The sequence below is a fragment of the Simochromis diagramma genome, unplaced genomic scaffold (genome assembly GCF_900408965.1).
Source record: "Simochromis diagramma unplaced genomic scaffold, fSimDia1.1 OVJJ01000685.1, whole genome shotgun sequence".
Classification (NCBI taxonomy): domain Eukaryota; kingdom Metazoa; phylum Chordata; class Actinopteri; order Cichliformes; family Cichlidae; genus Simochromis; species Simochromis diagramma.
This window is the reverse complement of record NW_024387477.1, coordinates 9,780,756-9,805,511: the sequence shown is the minus strand read 5'-3', so window position 1 is coordinate 9,805,511 and position 24,756 is coordinate 9,780,756. Positions and strand designations below refer to the sequence as shown.

Genomic DNA, 24,756 nt, shown 5'->3' with positions numbered 1-24,756 from the left:
GAGCCCCTCACTCACTGTACGGTGTAAGTGCTTGTCATCGTAGAGTGGAAATAAAAGCAAGATGACAGCTGAGCAGGGGCAGATCAGCTCGTTATTGTTCCTCTTGTCACTCAGGAGATGATTTACAGTCACATTTGTGTGTTTCTGTCACTGACAGCTATTATCTGACCCGTAAATGCGGCTGCCTTTATTGTCTGTGCATGCATGTATTCGTGCTTGGACAATCTGATTACTGATGGCTACATTTGATTTGAAAACAAGGAAACACAATGGCAGAAATGACTAATTGTTTTATTTGTTAAAAATCTCATGACACATACATTACACTCACACTGAGCTGGTGTTTGTGTAACTGACAGACCACTACATAACTACACACTCAGCTTTTCCTTCCCCCAAGAAAGCACACAGTTTGAAGAGACGAGGATAAAAGAGGGAACAAAAATATATTTTTTAAGGACGGAAGAATGACCAATGTATGCCTAATTGACTTACTGGGGCTAAAATGTGTCTTTATATTGGCTAATTTTGCATAAAAATGTCAGAAATTGTAAAAACAAACTTGTTTTTTAAATCTGTAAGGGGAGCTGAATCTGTTATAAGTGAAGTCTGGAGATATTACATGAAACATCTATATTTTTAAAATTCCCTTATGTGATCTCTGCACTGTTTCACTCCGATCGGTTTTGCTTGGGATGATGGTTCACTTCTTCTTATTCACAATGTTGTTACAAATCCAGTTCATCCCATCCTAATGGAGAAATGAAGACAAAAGAAAATGATCCAAACGATCCAAGCATGGAAAACAACACAAAACCATCAAATTAATCACGTTAAAGACTTCACTGAAAGAAACAGGGTCTCTGTTTCAATTGATTGTGGGCCCAGTGAATAAAGGAGGGACATGCAAAGCATTTGTTGCCAATTAGATTCCATCTGAGGCAGAAATCAATAAATCAAAGTCAGGTCTGACCTGAACTCCCTCGCCAGAAACAGCAGAGCAGGCCTGAATCTGCCACTCGCGGTCCCGGTACGTGTGCAGGTTGAGCCCCTCTGCGATCTCGCTGGCCGGTGATGCTGTGGCCAGATCCTGCTTATTGGCAAAGATGAGCAGCGGAACGCCTTTCAAATTCTCCTCGTCAGTCAGCTCGGACAGCTCCTGCACATACGCACATAGGTGCAACTTTTGATTCTATTTTGTGCACAATATGGTATCTGCTAGCATTACTGTTAGTAATAAGGCTGTTAGTAAAAGGGTTTAGACACTCACCAGCCCCGTCTCTTCAAAACGCTTCTTGTCCGCACTGTCAATAACATAAATCTAAAAGAAGAGACATGTTACAGTGTTGTCACATCCACATTTTCTGAAAGTTTACATTTTATTATCTGCAAGAAATTATTGTTAAAAAATACTAGAGAAGAATGTGGTCACATCATGTCCAAAACATCCTTAAAGAAGTGTTTAATCTCTGCTTATATGTGGGATAGTGTCCTGAGGGTTAAAAAGATATTAAAATAATATAAAACTTCTCTACTTTACTGTGTTATTGATTTAAAATGGCTTAAAGTGACCTACTCACCAACAAGTCTGTGTTTTCCAGATACTTTTTCCAGAAGGGCCTGATCTTTCTTTGTCCTCCGATGTCCCAAACGTTAAGTTTCATCCCATGGGAGGCAACACTCTTTATGTTGAAGCCCTTAAGAAAAAAACACAGCACCTAGAGTCACTGCCCTGCCTTCAATTTAAAAGCTGTTTCCACCTGATAAGGTAATTCATGAAGTGTCACTGTACTTGATCAGTGGTTACACTCAGTTGTTTATAAGGATATGGTTGCTCTTCATAACACAACACCTCTGTTTCAGTTGGCAAAGTTGTATAACAACTTTATCCCGAGGGCCATCCGAGGAGCAAATCTGAGGATAAGACTCGAAGGATCAAGGTAAGTGTATGTGTTCATGTGTCACGTCTGATTTAGCTTTGTGTCGACTATTGCCATACTGGACTGCGTCCTCCCTCCCTGGTGTCTGATGAGCTTTCACACTTGCCCAGGACCGGACCTGGCAGTACATCAACTCAGTGTTGGCTTGTCTCGGTAGAGTAATACAAGGTCATTAGATAACGACATTAGAGCTTAGATAAATACATCAGAGGGAGATGAGAGAAAAAAAAGAGAAAAGGAGAGAGAGAAGCAGTCATAACGCCAACCAGGATGTTCTCAGAAAATGTGTGGAGAGCATGCAAATCAACAAGGTCATGTCGGGCTACAGTTTATCTCGCGATGAAGGGTTATTTAACAGTGTAACAGCGTGATCTGACAAATCTGGTTAAAGCATGTGTGGTGTGAGGCCAATGATTGCATTTTACTGTGTGGGTCAGGAAAACAAGGGTCATCTGAGTCTCATTACTTCAAATGTGCTCTGATTTAGCAGATATTGCAAGGTTAGGCACAATCCTCTCACCTGTTATGATGCTTGGCTACAGTATCATGAAAATACAAACCATCTTCCAATGTTTTGTATTTTTAATTCCATTTTATTACATTTATTACATTATATTTAGTATTCAGAAGAGCTTTAATGGTAAACTGCTTATTAACAAAGTATTGATGGAAAACTGCTCACAGACGGACCTTTTTTCACTTGATATACATATAATAATGAACATCGACTGTTTATGTTAAAATTGAATTGATTTAAACAAGGAGATGAAAACACAATGATCAGCATGTGTTCTAATGTTATAGAGCGGATGCACACTGCTTTTTGAACACATAACTTCCCCTCACCTGCGTTGGCGTGATAGTGTTCACATCCTCAGAGGCGAGGCTTTTCAGCAGGGTGGTCTTGCCAGCGTTGTCCAATCCTAGAAGCACTATCCTGACCTCCTGCTCTGTGGATCCCTTCAGTTTCTCTATGACAGAGAGTAAGCCCTGTGGAGAGGCATGGGGGCAGGAGGGGCAGGCAGAGCAATAAGGCAAAGAAACTGTCAAGCATCGACTCCCTCAGAACTGAATAATAATTAAATTAAAGCATAAAGCCAGCCAACTTTGTATGTAAATGTGAGTATCCCAGCCCTAACCTTTGGAGGCAAACAGAAAATACTTATGTACAATGCACCCTTTTTTCTTGGGTGCATTGTTTGTCTCATAAAAAAAACAACACTAATCACACTATTACTATCCAAAAAACAAAATCACATGAATAGACAAAAATAGCTTTAGCCTCTCAAAACAAAATCCCACTGACCTCTTTCTGATTTGAGGTCAAAGCTCCCCTCACAGAGGCCTACTTGTTTTTGTTCCTCAGTTTTTGAAAAGACTGTATTGCTACCACAGACACTCTGTGAGGATCACTGTGTTGCTTTATTTAGAGAAGCACTGGTGTAAAAAATAGCTCCATTCATATAGCTGTACATTAATGTGATTAGTCTGCAGGGTTGCACAACTGCAGACAGTTCAGCAAGGCTGCCATATTGTTGACTACAGGCACCATAGTTTTCAACATTTCATTTGCATTTCTGGTTAACTGTACAATAAAGAGATTCCATTCCATTCCAAGAGATTCAAGAGTAAAATCTTAGTTACTGTTCTGTATTAACACAAGGAGTTCAGATAATCCATCGTGTCTGTGAGCTGCAAAGACACACAACACAACCGCAAAATACTTTATGTCTCATAGCCCACTGTTCAGGTCACAGCTACTAAAACCTCTTTTTTATGCAGACTCATAAGGTTAGCATTTGAGTTTGTAAGTCTTGCTGCTCCAGATCAGGTCACCTACCTTTTGAGCTTCTCCCATGTTGGTGTGTTTCCTGTGGCGTGGCTGGAGGGCTACAGCTCCATTCTCCAGTGAAGCTCACACACAGGTGTGTTAGCTATCCAGTCACCCAGCTATCCAGGAAAGGGACCAGCAGCCTCTGTCTTTTTCCCTTCCTTCTCAGTAAACCTGGGTGGGTTACGTGATGCGTTTATGTGATAGTAATGTCTACCTGGACATGAACTGCTCCTCAATGTAACTGTAGAGTTACAAGAAGGAAGAGAGGCAGGGCGTATGGGACTGGGATTAAGAGGCCAGAATTAGCCCTAGGCATCCATGCAAAGGCAACCCCATCCCCCTCCTCCCCCTTCCTCTGTCCATCCCTCCGTCTCCACTTTGCAGTGGCTTTACCTGGATTATCCCTTAGCCATCTGTTATAGAAGGAAACTGAATAAACAGTCCTTCCTGACCCACTCATACATGCGGATAAATAAGTTTTTGCCATATGGCCGGGAGGGGAACCCCCCCCAAAACACTGCTAATGCCAGGCACTCTGGCAGCATGAAGACCGAGCTTAACACTTAAACTTCAAATCATTGCATCCTGACATTGAATCGAGGCACCTAACGCTATTACTATGTTCATAAGTCAATCTTCAAATCCCACATTCATCCCTCTCATGGATAGGAGTAGACAGCATTACACTCCCATATATCCATTACATGCAAGCCACTGTAAAGCTGAGCAGTGTGCGCCACTGTGAGTGGAGCATTCAGCAGGATTAGTGCGAGCATGCCAATCCTGTGTGTGGATTAAAACATTTCTAGGTTCTTTTTTTTTAAACTGAGCAAACTAACAGAAATGCAACGCTACATTGTGGAAAAGTGTGACTTTAACTGATTAAACACGCACACATGCACTCAAAAACAGAGATTAAAGAGTATTTATTCAATTTGTGAGCATTCAAAAGTCTGAAATATCAAAAAGATAAATATATATTATGTTGCATAAGATCAGAATTTATTATATTAAAATATGATAGAATGTTTTCTTTTTAGGACTCTCTGGGTGTGACAGGATATGGCCCACCAGCAGCCTGTCCAGCCTGTCTCTGTCTCACCCTCTCCCTGTGTTTATCTGCAGAGAGAGAGCATTCAAATCAGTCAGATGTGTCATTCTGAGTTCTGATGTGTAGATAGATTCAAGATCATCAACAATATTGTTCAAAGTTGTAACTGAAGGCACCAGCCTGTTAGCTTAGCCTCGCACAATTACTTGTAATGCGGTAAAAACAGCCTGTTTTCACCCAGACATTCAAAATAAGCATCAAAATTTGTTGTATTTTATTGATAGTCATGTCATGATAGTTAAGTTAGTTAAAACTAGAAAAACTTCTTTCTTTCTTATTGTTGTCTAATACCACAGACATCTTAAAATGAGCTCTTACCACTGTCTCTTTTCAGCTTACACTTCATAATCAGTCCCATAATCAAAACAAGGGCCAAAGCTGCAACACCACAGACCACCAAGATGATCACAGTGTTGTCTAGACAATGACACACACATAGACAAATACACAGGAAGTGAAGACACATGGTATCAAGGGCTGTTGATAGCATGCCATTATACACATTTCTAAAATCATAACATATAACAGAAGTACACAGATGGATGGACTTACGTTTTACAGACAGTGTGTATGGTTTAGAATCACAATAGTAACCGGAGCAGTTTACTGAGCAGATGTATATGTCAGAAATTGAAGGGGCATTTTGGATAAGAAAGGTCTTATTATTTTCTTTTTGTTTGACCTCATTTTTCGTCCACTGAAATGTCACAGTTGAATTTCCACATTTTTCATTGCATGTGAGAGTGACGTCGTCACCCTCATTTGGGCTGGATGGCTTGCTGCTGATGAACACTTTATCTGATGGGCAGAGTAAACATGAAAAGCGAGGAAAGCAACAATAAATAATGTTAGGTAATTAGAGTGTGCTCTGTTATAATCCATTGCTTCAGACAAAGGTATTCTCAAATGTTACATTCAGTGCATTGTTTAAATGTTGTTCCTAAAGAGAAAAAAAATGAAGAAGAATGAACACTGTCACATTCAGCATTATTAAAAAAATGAAATTTAAACGTAATCTGGTCGACTTTCTTTACTCTTAAAGATTTAATTTTAGAGATACACAATTATCAAAGAAAAAAAAAAAGCTTATCAATATTTAATTTATATTTCATTTTAGTGTCAGACACAACCTTAGGCTGTTATCACACCTCTCTACCAGTTGCAGTCTATTCAAGTTCACAGGATTTATAAAAAACAAACAAACAAAACAAATAAAAACAAAGTGAGGACTAACCATTGCACAAAGTGCTGTTTTCACATAGCGCATAAGTATCTATGGGAAAAACAGATGAAAAAAAATAACGTCAGGAACATTTTTCCAATACATCTCATTTTGCATTTTATTGGCAGGCAATGTTCAGGCACATTAGCTGCGACATGACATTTCCAGATGTACAATTTTCCTTTTCCCCCATCTGCCATAGTTTACCCTGTGATGGTACATTTCAAAAACTCAACAGTAACACAGGCAGTCAGTACCAGCTACGATATCAGAATATAGAGCGAATTATTTAGAGCTAAACTGGCACATATACAAACAGAGAACAAGAAAATATAGACATATATACATAAATGTAGGTGAGTGCTTACCAGAGAGGAGATAACCAAGCATGAGATAAATGATAACCATTCTCTACTAGAACAGACTGGATTCACAACCGTTAAGAACAGTCTGAGAAATTAATGTCATTAATATCTAAAAAAAAAAAGAGCATATAGAAAAATAGGAAGAACAAGTTTCATAGCAATGAAATACTTTAAAACTTTTAGACAAAGCATTAAATATATTTTTAAAGTTATACATATAATACGTAATGCTCTTACCTGGATTGCCTCTGACACACAGACCAGAGTGATGACCCGCTCTGCTTTGCTTAACTGAATAGTCTTTGCATCAGAAGAGGCACGGCAAAACTGATTCTAAACACTGATAGCAATGCAAATATATTCATCCCTGGAATATTATAGCATGAACAAAGCAGCTGTTTGTTGTGAAGGTGGATGTGACGACAACGATGACGGTAAAGCCGCCGCTGCTGCTTTCATGTAACATTGAGTGACGTTTAGGTCAAAATGATGAGATTTCTTCAGCTCTGATCAAAACACCCAAAACATAAGGACACATGCTGAGAGATGGAGCTGTGCTCTAATATAGCCTGTTATCAGGGAAACATTGGTTTACTTAGGCAAACTACCCTCTGCCTCTGTGCACACAGTTTATTATGACACATACTAAGATGAACTTTTCTAAGAATTTGGAAGAATGAATCCAAAATGATTTAGTTTAAAAGGCACCTCAAAAATACATTACTGCCTTTTACTGAAATCATGCATTACTTTAAACAGTGACTTATTCAAACAGTGGCCACTAGAGAGTGCTGCTGATCACAAAATCGTATTAATTTTTTTCTGAAGGGCTCCCGTGCAGCTAAATGGTCTACCATTGCCAAAACATGTTACACACTGCTAAAGCTAAATGCTTTACAGCACATTCAGAGACTGAATTGAATAAAACCTCTGTTTTAGAAAATGCATGCATACAAACCCACACACACACACACGCTGGACATGCAAACTCCACACAGAAATAGAATGACTGGCTTTGCATTCAAATTCTCTCTGGGCCACCTTAACCAAAGTGACCAGATGATAAATAAGATGAATATGGTTGAGTAATGTGGCCCGTTGCTGTTTACATTCAATTTGTTTAGTCAGTTTAACGTTAATCAAAAATTTCCCTTACTGTGGCCAGTCTCGATAGATACCTAAACTCATCAAACACAACAACAGAAAACAATAGTTCACGGAATGATGACACAAGGCTGCAATTTTGCTATTCCATTTGCCATCAAGCTTTTTATAGTTGCTGATAAGAAATAACAATGAAACGGATTAAGCCACACTCTAATTTTCTTGGCCTTGTACCAAGTGATTAAAGAGAAAACTGACTTGTTAAAAGGAAGCGATGTAGGAGAATGTGAGCAAACTGGTATTTTCCCAGATGTGCTCAGGCTGCTATTTGTGCAAAGTGAGTCCATTCTGCATGGACCTCAACAACCTTTCAAATCAAACAGCTTTGGAAATAGTTTTAAATGAATTTACAACTGTTTTTGAGGCAAATATCAGCCTGCAATCGGTGCTCATTAAAGCACTTAAGCAGCTCTAGTTAAAGTCATAACTTTCAGTTTTTGAGTGTAAATTCAGGAAGCGTTACAAACTAACCTTTGTTTCCTCTGCTTATAAATTGCATAGTGAGACCACTTGGCCTTAGAAATGTGTACGTTTCCTTTCAGTTTTAATTCTTCCACCAATCAGTTTCACTTAATACATCTCTACTGAAGTTGATCCTTTGCTTTTTATATATTACACATTCGCTTAACATGCTTAACGTGATCAAGCTACTGTATAATCCTCAACATTAACATGGTACTTCGGGAAAATTATCTATCTATCACTGGCTGCCTAATGATTCATACACTGACGGCCTACGACATCCTGTAGCGTTTCACAAAAATGCCCTGTGGGACCAGGAGGTGCCAAATGCATGAAATATGCATGAAATTCTCGTGCTAGTTAGTGTAGCATGTTTTTTTGGTATCAATATTGTCTCTTTTATTATATAGCATATATGCTAACATGTTGAGTTGTTTTTCGATAAACCACTCATGAGTTTTGCAAAACACTTAAGTGAAGAGTTTTTTTCATGTTATTGTAGCATTTAATGTGTTAATTTAACAGCACTACTAAAACATTACAACTCAAATGTACTATTAGCTACTAAGTACTAATAATTAGTATAGCTAAGTACTATCAATTAGTATGGCTAATGTGATATCATAGCTAAGTAATATAAATTCCAAGCTGCCAAAAAACTATCCCGGGGTAGAGGGCCGCTGATTGTCCAGGGCTGTTTGTGAGCATGTCAGGGCTTAATTAGTTGTTAAGTAGCACCCAATTGGCTGTAGAAAACATTTATACAGTCACTGGTAGCGCCTGGCTAATGTTGTCTACACTGTGTTCTGTTCTGTATTTTCTAGTGAACCATGGTTACTTTCAGCGGAGTGTATAACAGGTTTTCTCGCCTGGCAAAAGTTGCAGCCCAAAAGCAGCAACGGAAATATAACAAACTGTGCGCCATAGCCAGCAACATCTTGGGCAACAACAAGAAGGTATGCCACATACAGTGTGAGCTTTCGGTGCATGTGTGACTGTGCAGTTTTAGCCTGAGCGTTATCTTGAGTCATCTGTTTGCAATAGCGAGAGAGTGGTACTCTGATGATTTTTATCTCTTATCATTTCATTTGAATCTGCGCAAAGCCATGTAACGAGTTTTGCTTTCAGATGATCCAGAAATGTGTTAAATGATACCCTATAGTAAAATTGGGCTTATAGCAAAGAAAGGCTTCTTTCACGAGGCCCGTTTGAAGGGTAAGACTTGAAATGTGTGTGCTTTAGGCCGCAATGAGTTAAAAGTAAAACCGACAGATTCTGAAACTAAGGTCTAACACTAAATCTGCAAAATTGTCATGTTTATTTAGAAAGATAGAAAGCCAAAATAACCAAGCGTTTCATTGACTGCGCATAAAAAAAAGCAGAATGACAGTCTGGCTGCCTGTGTACCCACATCACAGTGTTTCTCAAGATGTAGGCTGAGAGCAGTTTGATCATAGTAACCATACTTCCTCTTTTGTGGCTTGTTGCTATGGTAAGACTTCCCTTCCAGGCAGGAAGTGACAGGAAGACCCAAGTGATGAGTTTTGTGTGTGAGTGTGTAAGGAGTGTGCATCAAGTTTGGGTGGAGCACTCTGCTGCGTCCCCTGACAGTGTGCACATCGTAGGACTTCAGCTCTGAAACTGGTGTCTGGGCCATCATGGCGAAGAACAGCAATTCTTTAGAGATCCCTGTTGGCCACATGGTGAGTTGGCACCATTCTTGTTAGGTCTTACTTGGTTCTGTGGCCGTCCTTTGGGTAGTAGTTCTTTGATACGCTTGTTACGCATACGATAGGAGGCTTTGACAGGCCTTCCACAGTGACTAGTCAAGGCGTTTTAGTGTTGAGTGTGTTGACTACGCTTCTTGTAGCCGTGCAGGCACTCGAAATCTCCCTGTATGCTGTTTTGATCTGCTTTTTAACGGTGCTGTTACTATTAAGCTGACTTCCAATCCAGAGTATCAAGAGTACGGTTTGAGCAGTTGTCTCGTGCTGGCTTGTGTTTTGCCTCCAGTCTTTGATAGTGCCAGAATCAGCCTGTGTGGCTACACTTGGTTGCTACTGAGAACAGGCTGGGCCATTCTGAGCCAGAAGGAGAAACTGAGCCATGCCTGTTGTCCAATCTGTCATGTGTAGGCTGAGTTGGCTTCAGTGTTCTCGGTGTGAGACCATTGCATTTCTTGAAATGGTTCAGTTCTGCCAAAAAAAGGTGTGAAAATGTATCAACGGATATTAAGTCACAAGAGCAGGATGTTGCCGTAGTCTTAAAAAAAACGGGCTTTCTGTGGCTTGCGTTTGATGTCTGCATTTTGATATCGCTCCTTTAATAGATTTTTCAGAGAGTTAAAAGTGCATTTTACGAGAATGCAAGGTTTACAGCTAAGACGGTGACGAATCGTTTGTTTTCATTAGTGTTGAGAAAATGTACTATTGACTATGAAAGCAGTATTTGCATAGCAGAGCAAATAACTGAAGAGGTGGAGTCAGAGAGACTCACACCTGCAGAAATAGACAGCCCATTTCAACTGTATATGGTCAAAATGTAACAATAGACAGGGGCTGTTGTCAAGATCAGTTATTTTTGGTTACAACGACGCACTCTCTGCTTAGAGTGCGTCGATATATAGATATATCTGTAGATATATAGATATATCTATATAGATGTATAGATATATCTCAAATGAAAGCTTGTAGCAAATGTCAAGGATAAAAGGAAAAAGTGACGTATTAGGAAAAATAAAATGCTAATTTTTTATTGTATCGACACACGAGGAGCTCTACAAGCGAAACCCATTGATTCTGTTTTGGGAATTGAGCAAACTGACCTTTGATTAGTGGATGATTTTCTCCTCTTCCTCAGCCTGTGTCGCCTTGGTTATGTATCTGAATTTCACTTTAACTATACAATGTAGATGACCAGTTTGGTTTGTGTTGCACTAATGTAGCTGGGTTACCTTGCAAATTGTGCCTTGCAGGACTTCCTAATCAGAGCTAGTTTTAGGATGACAGATAACTTTATCTAGTTATCTATATCTGGTTATATAGATTATAAGTAATGTAACTTCATGATTTAACATTTGACTAAAATTCTGAACTGAAATCAAGATTAACTGGCCATGTTGTCAAAACCTTGATGTTTACATGGCCTTCATTAACAAAATAAACAAATAATTAAGAAGCTTGCCTCCATGATTTAAAAAGCTAGAATATCAAGTACAGATCAGGTCACAAAGGTAATATTAAACACAGAATGAAAATGAAAGTAATCTATTCATAAAAAGTTAAATGCTCTACTTTAAAAGCAACAGTTACTGTGCAGGGTTGTGAAGATATTTGCCTTTTTCTGTAATGTAAAGGATTCCGTTACATTAGTATTATCAGTTAAAAACAACGTGTACTGTTGCTTAATCTTGCATTGATTAAAATGGCACTCACAGCTGTCAGTTATGAAAATGGTACTTTATTTATAAGACCTATATCCTCCACACACTCTGGGCAAGTTGCTACCACACAGACTATACAGACATGTAGACACACACACATTCACACCTTTGGGCAATTTTAGAATCGGAGCCCACACGTCTGTGAACTGTGGGAGGAAACCAGAGCATGAAGAGGAAACCTTGACAAAGCTCATAAATGTATCCACCGACGGTCTCCTATGGATTAAAACCCAAAATTCTGCTGTGAGCTAATTTGCTGCTGTTTAAACAATATTTCCATAAGCTGAAGCTTTTCTGTGTATACGTCAGATCAGTATCTTGGTGACTTGAAAACATGTTTGTGATCACAGCTTGTAGGTTACAGGTGTTTAAATAGTCTGCAGATTTCATTCAGTTTCTGTAAAAAAAAAAAAAAAAAAAAAAAAAAAAAATGTGTCGGTTGAAGCGAACATTTACAAGATGTGCATTTTCTGTGCTCTGAAAGCTGAATGAGGCTTATTGTCACCAGTTTTGCAACCACTTCCTGTAAAAACAGCCTTGGCTGATTGCGCTACAGAGTTACAGGTTGGAAAAAAAAACAAGAAGAGAAAAATAATGTGCAGCTGCTGTTCGTGTTTCCCTTCCTAAAGTCTTTTATCGTAGTGCTGTATAGTTGTTGCAGTAATATTGAGCTGTAGTGAGAATCTCCACAATCCTGTGTAAACGGGGCCAAAGTAAACTTTCTTCTTTCCTTTTGACTGTGCAGCCTGAAGAAAATATACGTAGGATAAATTTGAATAATATTATCAGTATTATACAGACAATAACAAAGAGTATTCAGTATTAGGCTTTTTCTCAGTTTTAGTTTTAACTGTTGAAGTAAAGTTCTTTGACAGATTGCTCTCTCTGTTCACAGAGCCAGGCAGTGTCAGATGGAGGTAAGCATGAGCAGCCAACTTGAATGCTGCTAATCCTGTACATATCTCAGTTCTACAACGTGAACATGTCTGTGCATGAAAATATCTGATTCAGTCTCACTCTTGGTCATGCTTTTCTGTGCTGATAAATGGGTGTGTTTGTGCCTGGATATGCTTTAGATTTGAACATGTCTGCACGCGGCTGTGGCGGCAGCAGCACCAGTCTTCCTGGGACTCCAGCCGGAGAGCATGGCCCAGCCAACAGTGTCATGAGCTGGGCCGTGTCATTTGAGAAACTGCTGGAGGACCCTTTTGGGGTCCGTTACTTTACGGTGAGGCAAACTAATGTTGGAATTTTTCAGTTAGGAAAAAGTTCAGGCAGAGTTCAAGTGTTGACATTAACTAATCATTACCCATACCTAATAATGCTGTGTGTGTGTTTGTCTGCAGGACTTCTTAAAGTCTGAGGTGAGTGCGGAGAACATTTTATTCTGGCAGGCTTGTGAAAAGTTCAAGAAGATTCCGGCCACTTCCTTGGATGAGGTACAAACTCTCTCTAAACTTTTCTTTTATGTATTTATTTTTAATTAATACTTTATTGCAGTAGTTCTTGTACTATGGGAGACAGAACTACTGCAGGACCAGATGTAAAGTATGGAGTGAAGTAAATATGATTCTTAAAGGGAAAATTAACAAGAGTTTGATCATGAAGTTGTGATGGCCTTCAACTTGGATCATATTTGATGGGTGTGGAGTGTGAATTTTCCTGCCTTCTGAAGTGGGATATGGCAGGAAAAATATTTGTAAACCACTACCCTGATAGCACACATTTGTTAAAACATGTTTTGTAGAAAAGAAGTGGACTGTTTAGTGGGAATAGGGTTGCCTTGTTGCTGTGACCGTGGGTGTCTCCAGCAATCGGAGGATGGCAGTGCATCAGTAATTCTGTAATCTTTTAGTTGCTTTTCAAGTAACCCAAGCATTTTTCTGTTGTAATTTTGAGATGATCCCTCCAATAAGTCATTTGGTGCACTTTAACTGCTGACACTAACTTTTAATTGCATCAACCACAGTCAAACAGCCAGAAGCTGTGCATTGTTGGCAAAAAATAGATCTGCTATATGATAATTTTTATGGCTGTTTTTGGAGATTTACCTTGTGAAACAATGTGCAGAAATTGTAAGTATTCAGTTATTAAAAATGAAGAACAGGTTTGGTGGGAACTACTTAATTTTCCATTTTACAGAATGGTTGTTACAGTTACCAGCTGTTGCAGTTTGCTCTATAAACTTCTTTTGGCAAATATATTGGAAAGCAAAGTTATGTAATGCAAATGCATCATAATTCGGGGGACATTTGTATTCCTCTATAACAGTTTATATTTAGTGGTTACAATGAAAACCTGTGTAAACCCCATCACCAGGACCAATGTGTTAATATCCACAGTAGCTCATAATTTAGAGTATTCAATGGGATATAGTATTGTGTTACACAAGTAAACTAACTTTTACCATTTGACTGTGGCTGACCTGAATCTTTCTTTCACCTGCTGTGGAGATTATTTCCATTGGAGATTGACTGAGGAAATAGGAAAATGTATTGAAAGGATCCAAATAGATCATACATCAGCCATAATTATGTAGGTGAAAGGTTTACCTTATCCTTTAGAAATCTGTATGATTTACATCAGAGAGCCACAGAAAGGTTTCCTTTAATTTATGGTACATAGAGTGTGCTTAACGCTTAAAGTAATACCACCATGTAATTTAGAAGCTTTGCAAACAATAAGTGACTTACTAGAGGATTTAAGAAGGTGAACATTCAAATGAAATCCACAGGGAAATTAACAGAGTGTCTGATCTTACTTGTGCCTCAGCACTTCATGAACTGTAATTAAGAAACAAAGTTTAGCTGATTGCTGACCTTCAGAATAGTTCAATCTGACAGAGCTCTTGCTGTTTTTTCCAGCTGAAAGCAGAAGCTCGCTCAATCTACAGCACCTACCTGTCTGAGAGTGCTCCCTACTCGGTGAACATTGATGACACAGCAAAGACGGAGGAGAAGGACCTTCAGCAGCCTACACCTGACATGTTTAACAAAGCTCAAGCGCAGGTTGGTATGAATCAACCCTACTACTTCTGCTCAGTAATTGTGACTCATTTTTGACACACAGATGACTGGGTGCCCCCTCTTGTTGCTTTGCTTCAGATATTTAAGCTGATGAAAATGGACAGCTACAGGCGCTTTGTACGGTCCCCTCTTTATCAGAGCTGCACTTTGGCAACAGTAGAAGGCAAAGGCCTACCTCGGCTCTCCAATGAGTCCCCGCGCATTGGATCCTGGGAGGATGTGGCCTCCAAAGTCCCCTTAAGGGAAAAGAAGGTACCGTATTTTCCACACTATAAGGCGCACCTAAAATCCTTTAATTTTCTCAAAAATTGACGGTGTGCCTTATAATCATGGTGTGCCTTATGTATGAATTCTGGTTGTGTTTACTGACCTAGAACCGAATTTATGTGGTCAAAAATCTGTCAAATGTTTTAGTACGACTTTGGTAAGCTATGAAGTCAGGAGCCTCATGGACTCTGAGTAATCTGGGTCCAAAACTCCATCCGCTTCAGGTCCCAAAGTCAAACGATCACTGTGGCATCACTGAGAGTTAAACTGTCCAAATTATTTTATTTTTAATAAAATGATCAGAGTTGCTGCTTTACCAGGTGTAACAATTAAGTTTAACATTCAGGCATCCATGAAAACAGAATTTATTAAATTTAACATAGTTAGAAGTTAGCAGGAAGTTAGCTTGCTAGTTTCCACCTAAACATGATATAGCATGTTCTGACTGAGAGATTTCTGAAAAAATAAAATGTACAGCTCTGCTGTCACTTGTAACATAAATGAAAACACAAAACTAAACAGCAGTGACTTTTATAGGGTTGCTGAAGTTGGGCTAGCTGGTATATAATGCTGTGCTACATGATCGCTAGCAACACAGCTATGTTAGCATAACATAAACACAGTGAAGCTGGAGGATGAACGCTAACTGTTTTCCGCTTGATAAAAGTTAATGTGAGAGTTCTCGATGGTTGGGACAAATGCAATCGCATGGCAGGATGCTGTAAACAGACCAAACTTCAGTCAGGAGAACAACTCAGATAATCCATCCACAATACGAGGTTAGTCATTAGTATACTGCAACAACATGGGGATAGAGCAGCTGCAAGAGAATTCAACATTAATGAATCAATGGTACGGAAGTGGAGGATCAAGAAGGATGAGTTGAGTAAAGTTTGACTTATCGGACTGTTTTGTTTCGCTTAATGCGCCTTATAATCTGGTGTTCCTTATGTATGAAAACAGACCCATTCATTGACAGTGCACCTTATAATCTGGTGTTCCCTATGGTCCGAAAAATACGGTAGATGGACTGAAGGTCGAGATGAAGAATACCTGTTTTATTATTCGTTTGACATTTATTTAATCGCCCCAACAGGGCAAGAAGTCAGACCCTAACAGCTTTCTAGGTGGTAAGAGTGCCTCAGAGAAACAGCGACAGAAACGAGGATCCTGGGGAGGTAATGTGTGCCAAATGACACATCTCATGCTTCTGTGATATCTTATGTACATCTTCTGACTTTATTTATTTATTTTTAAATCTCATCAATAACAATGATTCCAACTCCTATGGTGTGGTTTCCTGGAAAGAGTCCCATTTGTCCATCAAGTCGACCAGTAGTGTGGAGCTTGGCTCCATCTGCAGGCATATGGAGGTCAGTACATTTATAAAGCATTTAGAGTTGGTTGGAATTATGGGAAATGAATGTTAATTTACAATTTATATGATTGGAGGTATACAGTTAACAAAACTAATATTTGAGGTGACAAGTATTAGTATAGAGGAAAATGTGTGATTGGGATTACACTTTTCTCATTTCTCTGTCTGTGATGTAGAATGGTCGCTCGAGTCCCCGCTCCCCTGAGCTGGGGGGTGGAGGTGGGAGTCGTGTAGGGTTGGAGGGGGGATACTGCTGTGTCTACTTGCCTGATGGCAGTGCCTCCTTGGCACCCACGCCTAATGGCCAGCCAATCAAAGACTTGCTGACTAGCCTTTGTGAGAAAAGAGGCTTCCCACTGAAAGATGTTATCATTTACCTTCATGGCAAGGACAAGGTGAGCACTTTTGCTGTGCTTCAGCTGCAACTTTAAATCAGGAGGCATTTTTGAGGAACTTGAGCCACACTGTAAAGTTGTTTACAACAGTGAGCATGACCGACGACTGCCTCCTTCCTGTTCTGACATTTTCGTGCTGTGTTATCTCACCCCCTCAAAGTAACCCATGTTGATGTTCACATCTATAGAAATCCCTCTTGTTTCTTTCTGTTTGAAACATAATTTCTCTCTCTGCAGCAACCATTATCGCTGGACCAAGACTGCTCCGTACTGAGAAATCAGCAGGTCTCTTTAGAGCTCAGAGTGACGTTTGCGTGAGTTAACTGAATGACTTCCTTCACTTCCTATTTTCTCCTGTCTTTGACACCATAGCAGGCTTGCACACCCCCACTACATGTCCCTTCTTACCATATTAGAGGGAAGTCCTTGTGGTAATATGCACACAAAGTCTAGCTCTCTGAGCATTAATCTTTGTACTCTTCCTTTACATTGACTAAATAAAATTCAAAATGTAATCAGAAATGGGTTTCCTGCTAAGATATCCCTTGCCAGCTGCCCTCGTGACTACAGACATTGTCTGACAGTAATTCTGTACTTCTGTTCCATTGCATTTGATACAGTGTGAGTCAGTGTGAGAGGAAAGTTATAGAAATAAGTGTGTGTTTCAGGGTGGAGATTGCCTTCACTGGTAAAACTGTGGGGATCATGGTGAAGTCTAGTAAGACACTGCAGGAAGCTCTCTCTGTGGTGCTGCAGAAGCACAATATTAAGCCACAAGAGGCCTTGGTCACCATGGTGAGTGTTGCATATGAGTAGGATTATAATATGTTACCTTTTCTTTGAGTCATTTCCATATAAAGATTATCAATATTGTCACTTTTAAATGAATGATTGATTTTCTGTGGTTGAATTCTACTGACAAAAATATGTGAAATGCCTTTTAACCTTTAATCTATTAGGAAAAATCAATGTGCATATTTACCTATGTAAACATGTAATTTCAAAGTGTTACACCAGTGATTCTTTTCAATATTATAATATCAATATCTATTTTACATATTTTTCAGCCATGTATAGTCTAGGATTATTTTGAACTATAGGTCTTGCAAAGATACTCAGTAGAGCAAAAAAGCTGGAAATGAGCGTCACTTTTAAGGATGGAGTTCAAAATCTCACTAAATGAATGGCACACCCTTGTTGGCATTGTCATTGTAGCTGCATTGAAATGAGTCACACACTTGAATGTTTCTCACGTTTCAAAGTTTCACATTACATTCTTTGAAAACTTGCTTTACTTAAAACCTTTATCTTTCTCAGTAATGGGAAGCCAGCTGCACAGAAAACATTTCCCAGCCACGGTTTCTTTCATTTCTTATTACAGGAAAGAAGGCCTCACACAAACATGTAGATCTGTTTGCAAAGCTGCTACATTTTAATGAGTCATCTTCTTTATTTGTCAACTTTCACAGACACAAGTTTGGCTTATTGTTTTAATGAAATTGCTTTAGTAAAATTACTCATTTTAAGAATAATGCATGGTTCAGATTATTAAGATATCATTTTGAAACTAATGTAAGCAGCTTCTGTGTGTCTTTAAGATGCTGGTTCTACTTTTAATAAACGTTACACTAGTTTGTAGTGAGTAATGAGATTATTTTAGTAATGCATTGTCTTTTCTAAGTTATGCACAACCCATTTACTGCAGAGATGATTGATTCTCATAGTACTGTTCAGCTAAGTCGGTCTGCATGTGTGTATGCTTTGTGTTTCAGGTTGGAAGTGATGAGCCTCTGAATGTGAGCACCAATGTGTTTAGTCTGGCCAATAAGACGCTCCGACTTGACAAAATCAAAGGTTAATATACTTGACCTTTTTAGAAACCCATAAATTTACCTCAATGTGAAACAGGCTGATTCATGTTTATAACATTTATTGTAATACAGCATGCAGCTACCAGAGGAGCACAATAAGCCACAGGATGAAAACAAACCTACTTAGCTGATAAGTAAATGAAAACAGTCTTCAGTGAAATCAGATAACAGCACATTTCATCTCTCCATCAGCTGATTATGTTGGCGATACATTGGCCATTATTGTGTGTTCTCTGGTGCTGTCTGTGGCTCCTTATTGATTTAATCGTTTCTTAATGGCTCGTACAAAGTGTTTTTCAGCTCGTGGTGCTCTCTCCCTTGAGGCTGTCTGAAGAGTCTTTTCACTGTCCATTTTGCAGTCATGTTTTTTCTGCATCACTGTTTGCATGTTTCTTTCTTTACTTTGCTTTCTCTTTGTGCATTTCTCTTTTAGCCGCTTCATTCTTTTTTTTTTTTCTCTCTTTCTTTTTTTTTTTTTAAATTGAAGTTAAAATGTCTGAGTCCATTTGGTTTGTTGAATGCTGTGCCACTTTCAGTTCACTCACCTCTTTTCCTGACTGCTGAGGCTAGATCTGACTTCAGTTTGGATCAGTGCTCTCGGCCTCAGATTCTTTTTATTTTGTTCAGGAGGAACTAAGTAGATTCAATTAGAGTGGTTGTATCCCAGGAGGACCATTTTAATACTTAAGATGTTTTATCTGCCTAATGTCAGTGTTTAACGTAATGGGTATGCTAAAGTTCTGTAGCATCGTCAGCTTTTTGTTGACTACTTGTACACTGAAAATAAGAGTTCTGTTAGAAACTAATTTCCATCTTTGTGTGTATACAGGCAAAGAGCAGACCAGCATTTCCAGAGGCGGCAGTTCTGCAGCCAACCAGGTGAGGCAGTGTTTATTGAAGCGTCAATAAAACGGCAACAAAAATAATTTTACCATCATGAAGGAAACTTTGAATTGCTGCTTTGTGATTCTTAGGCATAAATATTCTTTTGTGACTTTTGGGTAACTTATTTTGGAAAAATAACAACTCAAATGAGAATTTTTGTATGAAGCCAAGGCTGAACATGAATAGTGTTAAACAACCTTCATTACCTTCTTAGACAAGTCCCTATGTTGCCCTTTTTTGTCTATTTTATGGGACCAGTCATTTCCCTTTAACAGTATCTATATAAACATACATTATATAAATCTATGAAAAGTGGTATGTTGCAGTGTGTAAATGGGCCTCATTCACAAACTACATTATGTCAAATCTATATAATCTTTCTGTACAAATGTTTAATGGACTAGTGTAAGCATATACATGCTGGTACTCTGCAAAGAAGACTTAAAACCTCCTGATCACCAGGTGGTTTTGGGTAATTTTAACGGACATCTTTGTATTCAAGGTAAAATAAGAATATTGTCAGAAATGATCGTTTATAGTTTTCCAACTTGGTATCACAAAATGTTTACAAAATTAAATGACTATAAGGAATATGTTAGCTAAAATGATTTAGGCCTTAGCCTACATTTTTATCCTTTCATTATGAGGTTTCACCAGTTCAAAAACAATACAGAAGGCAAAGTCTGAGACATTTCAGGCTATATTGCTTTAATGATTTATTTATTCTTATAACTTTTATCCAGCGCACTCCTTCTGGGAAGGCTTTCTACAAGTTTTAGGAGTGTGTTTATTGGAATTTTTGATCATTCTTCCAGAAGCGCGTTTGTGAGGTCAGACGGTAATATTGGACGAGAAAGCCTGGCTCACAGTCTCTGCTCTAATTCATCCCAAAGGTATTCTATCAGGTTGAGGTCAGGACTCTGTGCAGGCCAGTCAAGTTCTTCCACACCAAACACGCTCAACCGCTGTCTTTATAGACCTTGATTTGTGTACTGGTGCGCAAGTCATGTTGGAACAAGAAGGGGCCGTCCCCAAACTGTTCCCACAAAGTTGGGAGCATGAAATAGTCCAAAATGTCTTGGTGTGATGGAGCATAAAGAGTTCCTTTTACTGGAACTAAGGGGCTGAGCCCAAGTCCTGTAAAGCAAAATGCCAAAAAACCCCTCCCCCAGACTGTACAATGCAGTCAGACTACCACTCCTCTGGCAACCAGCAAACCCAGACTTGTTCAACAGATTGCCAGATGGAGAAGTGCGATTTGTCATGTTTCCACTTCTCTAGTCCAGTGGCAGCGTGCTTTAAGACTCTGGCGTTTGAATTGCACTTGTTGATGTAAGGGTTGAATGCAGCTACTTTGCCATGGGATCCACTCCATGAAGCTCTTTACACACTCACTCTTGAGCTACTCTAAAGGGTACAAAAGTTAGAAGGGGTGTGTGACCTCTGTGCGCTATGCTGCTGAGGTCTCAATTAACAAAAAACATGTCTTTTTATTTGCCATTCTGCCCTTCACGTGTTGGTCTTGTGCACTTTTGAATTATTTTTGGCACTGCTGCTATTTTTAAATTGCTCCCTAGATGTCTTTTTCTAGCCACCTGTATCCTTCAAATATGCCATAAATATACCTCAAACTCCAGCTGATCTAATCCTTATGTTGAGGAGCATCCCTAGTAATAAGAGTTGGGTCTCTGAATGTGAGCCACACACCTTTTCTTCAAGATAAAATGCAAGTTGAAGTGAGACACACTAAAGGAGGTTCCGTTTGTACTGCAAGGAGGAGCGATCTCAAACTAAGTCTGGAAATGGTACATGGCTGCACAAGATGCCGTCAGATTCAATGATTAAAACTAGAAATGAAAACTTACTAAGTGTTACTGAGATTTAAACCTTGTGAGCTGAGAAATGGTTTGTTGATGATGGTGAAATCTGTTTTAGTCCCAGGGAGGAGCAGCAAGTACAGGTCCAGAAGCCAGATCACTGAGCCAAGACAGAGCTAAGGCTCAGCCAAGGTCTACCAAGAACCGCGAGATGGACGGTAGGATGACTTGGCAATATCTAGTGTGGTTTGGTTTAAAGTTATTGAATTAGCGGAGTTGTTTTCAATGTGGGGAAATAATTTTGTTATATCAGTCTTTATCTGCATGCCAAAATATATACATGTAGGTAATACTTCATTAGAATATACATGATAGTCATACAACTTCACAATGCAACAATCTTTATTAGCCAACCCATCTAAAAAGGATGGGCATTTTGAGGCGTATGCGTTTTAGCTTTTTACCCCTCAGCTTTAAAAGGCTGATGGGGTATTGTCGTCACTTGCTGGATGGGTGGCATGGACACAGGTTTGGGATTCTGATATCTTGAAAACAATGCCTTGTAGAATTTTTATAACTGATACCATAGATGCATCCGCTAAAAGTCTCGGATGAGTTTGAATCGGTGACCTCGACCAATGGAATGCAATGGGTACTTCTGCCAGGAGGCTTGGGGGGGGGGGGTAGGTAGCACCACTGGCAGGTGACAGTATTGAGGTTTTTTCTTTTTTTTTTTTTTTTTTTTTTTTTTTTTTCTCAGATGTTTTATATTATTATTGAAATTCTGTTCAATATCAAGATTATTGTCAATATATCAACTATTTAGATTACATATTAGATTGGATGAAACTTTATTAATCCCTTGGGTGGGTTCCTCTGGGAAATTCAGATTATATTACATTTATCTGTTTATCAGAACAAGAGGGCAACAATAACAATGATTTGTCCATGCCAGGGTTCCTGGACATGCTGACGAGGGCTCAGAACTCCAGGGTGGATGATCAGCGAGGTCTTCTCACCAAAGAGCAGCTGGAGGTTCCTTCCTTCCTCCAGCTGCCCACAGAGCAGGTGCAGGAACCAGAGGATCCCAGTATAGCCAGCTCTTCCACTACTGACTCCAAAGCAAAATCTGAGGATAAGAATTCAGCTGAAAATTCAGCCGAAGCAGCGAAGGAAGCCCCCGACTCTGCTAAATCGAAATCCCCAGACATGAGGGAAACAACAGTTTGAAAGACAATCATGTGTTGGATGAACGAAGATGTGATCAAAAAAACTACGACGAACATTTCACAAAACTGTGATATGATTAATTTAAGAAAATTAATGTAAGAAAAAATTAGTCCTATAGCACTTTTTTCTAATTGTTCGCAGTATAAGCTCTGAGAAAGCGGTGTGCTACCACACGCTGCTCTATACTTTTGAATGACCTTTTAAGCCAATTTGTAAATAAGGCAGATCATGGCAAGCATTTATGGTGTCGTTCTAAAACACTACACATCCTTATGGGGAAAATGTTTGCTATGAAATGATTAATTCAACCTTATATGAAAAAGTTATAGGTCAGAATGTCACCCTGAAACTTTAAATGTTTTAGTATACATTTTATTCATCCCCTGATTTGTAATACTGTACAGATTTTGATATATCGTTCACATTTCTTCTGTTTTTTTCACAGCCGTACTTTGCAGTAATGTTTTCTTTAAACTAAGCACAGGAAGGAGTGACTGTCCAAAATGGGTTTTAATGTTTTTGCACGGTTTCTTTGCTTCAACATGCATGGAATATTTGATGCAGATTTAGTATTTAATATATATTCTTTTTAAATTTGTGTGTTGCATGCTTTAGGTGTGTGTGGTGTGTTGTGTGGTTTTTTTTTTTTTTTTTTTTTTTTTTTAAATTATCCTTATGTTTGCTGTGACTGCACTTTGCAAAGCCCTGGTCATGTCCTGTATTCCTGTTCTCTACATCTCAGACTACAGATCAAGATCTAGTTCATTAAATGAGTAATGTGATAATAAAAATGAAATGGTTGCAATGATTCTAACGATAATCCACAGGGTGTATTGAAAAAAATTAAAGTGTTTTATAAGAAATTGTTATCCTGTCCGTCTGCTTTTTTTTTTTTTTTTTTTGGGGGGGGGGGTGATGAATCATTGAGGTCAATTTCTGGCTTGAGAAATGCTACGTGATTGGGTTTTATATGCAGTGCAGTCAGACCCCACAACCCCTGTGGACCAACTGTGTGATTCATACAGGGTAAAGCAAGTCTTTACACATGTAACTAGCATTGATTACATTATTCATTCCGGAGTCTTCTGGTGTATTTTGGTTAAAGGAAAGCTCTTCGAAAATGCTGTCACATAATGATGTCCTTTTTCTTTTTTTTTTTTTCTTTTTCTTTTTTAAAGAGCCAATCAGAGCATTGCAGTGCTCTGATTGGTTCTTTAAGTTGGTTCTGTGGCCAATGACCAGCTTAATCTTCCTGCAGACTTGTTGCTGGAAGGTGGCTTCCTGTTGTATTTGGCTATTGTATGGGTTACAAAACAATCTGGATGAGTCATAATGGTCTCATCAACATGAATGATGTCAGCATTATGCATATTTCAGAGTACATGTTTTGAAAGTATCTCAGTCAAGCCACCTTACATGCATCATCATCTGGTATAATGTGATTGTCATTGAAATAACCTAAAGTAATGATGAGAGCTGTGGACGTCAGCATTGATGTGCAGTGTACAATACCTGTCTGTCACATCCACAGCTTCCCACTGCCAGCCTGGAGACATTAGCACACAAAGCTTTGAGTGACACACCTGGTGGTAGTCTTGGATGTGCGTGTGTGAGGGGGGAGGGGGGGAGCTGGCTGGCTGGCTACTGACTCCATCCATCCGTGAGTGGTGCGTCGGCGGAGCTATGAATGGGCAGAGAGGGGTGTACTCTCACAGACACCATAGCAGCAGTGAGATGAGGAGTGTCATTTACCCCACTGCACGCCTACTATACTGAGAGGAGAAAAGAGAGGGAAAGAGGTGAGTGTATGAATTAACCCCAGGCATTTCATTTGTCTCATTTGCGATGATTGCAGGGCTCGTTCAGTCAGTAGATGTGGGTGCCTTTTTTTCTCCTCTTTCCATCACCCGCATCATTCATTCTCCACTCCCTTCTGTCACTCAGTGCTTTACTGTGCTTGATGAAAAGTACTATGCCTCCTTCATTTCCTCATTCATGGAAAAGCACGTTTTCATTCAGACTGTGCTAGTGCTCTGTCTTGTCTCTGTTTTGTTGTTTACAGCTTTCAGTTTGAGCTAAGCTTCATGTCCATTGTACATCTGGATGAATAACAAGCAGGTTCTGGATTTCTAAAATAGTTCTTCTAATGGGAGCTCACACCGCCTTAGAGAGTCCTGCAAAATATGTGTAAGTGCTGTAAAACAAAACCTGTCCAGCCGATCGATGCAGGCACATTAATGTGGATTGAAAGATTGTGCACAGTTGAAGGGCAGTCTTCAATCAGTCTTCAGTGGGTTAAGAATGAAAAGATTATGGAGTCATAACCATGACTCGGGTATCAGGTGAG

The 24,756-nt window shown here is 39.2% G+C and overlaps 2 protein-coding genes across 4 annotated transcripts; one reads left to right on the top strand and one right to left on the bottom strand.

Moving 5' to 3' along the window:
* Positions 1–273: 273 nt before the first annotated feature.
* arl3l1 (ADP ribosylation factor like GTPase 3, like 1) lies at positions 274–4,125 on the bottom strand. Its single transcript, XM_040015991.1, has 6 exons — positions 3,781–4,125; positions 2,787–2,930; positions 1,581–1,697; positions 1,271–1,321; positions 974–1,159; positions 274–751 (listed from the first exon to the last, which is right to left on the bottom strand). Exons 1-6 carry the CDS (start codon positions 3,796–3,798, stop codon positions 704–706), a joined length of 564 nt encoding a protein of 187 aa, XP_039871925.1. The 5' UTR covers positions 3,799–4,125; the 3' UTR covers positions 274–703.
* A 4,656-nt stretch (positions 4,126–8,781) lies between these two features.
* Positions 8,782–23,272, top strand: rgs14b (regulator of G protein signaling 14b). 3 transcript variants are annotated; one of them, XM_040015989.1, is made up of 16 exons: positions 8,782–8,798; positions 8,923–9,054; positions 12,436–12,457; positions 12,617–12,768; positions 12,887–12,979; positions 14,405–14,548; positions 14,645–14,818; positions 15,930–16,011; positions 16,142–16,206; positions 16,388–16,606; positions 16,844–16,920; positions 17,275–17,401; positions 18,379–18,460; positions 19,307–19,356; positions 21,298–21,397; positions 22,135–23,272. In XM_040015989.1, the coding sequence occupies exons 2-16, from the start codon at positions 8,929–8,931 to the stop codon at positions 22,407–22,409; spliced, it is 1,788 nt and encodes a 595-aa protein (XP_039871923.1). In that variant the 5' UTR covers positions 8,782–8,798; positions 8,923–8,928; the 3' UTR covers positions 22,410–23,272. The 3 variants fall into 3 exon arrangements, with proteins under 3 accessions (XP_039871923.1, XP_039871922.1, XP_039871924.1); XM_040015988.1 differs by having other exon boundaries at positions 8,789–8,806; XM_040015990.1 differs by lacking the exons at positions 8,782–8,798; positions 8,923–9,054 and adding an exon at positions 9,678–9,801.
* Positions 23,273–24,756: the final 1,484 nt, after the last annotated feature.

Excerpts from the sequence above, each read along its gene's own strand:
- arl3l1 (XM_040015991.1), bottom strand. Across the intron at positions 1,698-2,786 it reads ACACTATCACGCCAACGCAG|GGCTTCAACATAAAGAGTGT; the intron begins GTGAGGGGAAGT and ends TTTTTTCTTAAG. Across the intron at positions 1,160-1,270 it reads GTTTTGAAGAGACGGGGCTG|GAGCTGTCCGAGCTGACTGA; the intron begins GTGAGTGTCTAA and ends GCGTATGTGCAG.
- rgs14b (XM_040015989.1), top strand. The coding sequence starts at position 8,929 with ATGGTTACTTTCAGCGGAGTGTATAACAGGTTTTCTCGCCTGGCAAAA. Across the intron at positions 12,458-12,616 it reads CCAGGCAGTGTCAGATGGAG|ATTTGAACATGTCTGCACGC; the intron begins GTAAGCATGAGC and ends GATATGCTTTAG. Across the intron at positions 14,549-14,644 it reads TTAACAAAGCTCAAGCGCAG|ATATTTAAGCTGATGAAAAT; the intron begins GTTGGTATGAAT and ends GCTTTGCTTCAG.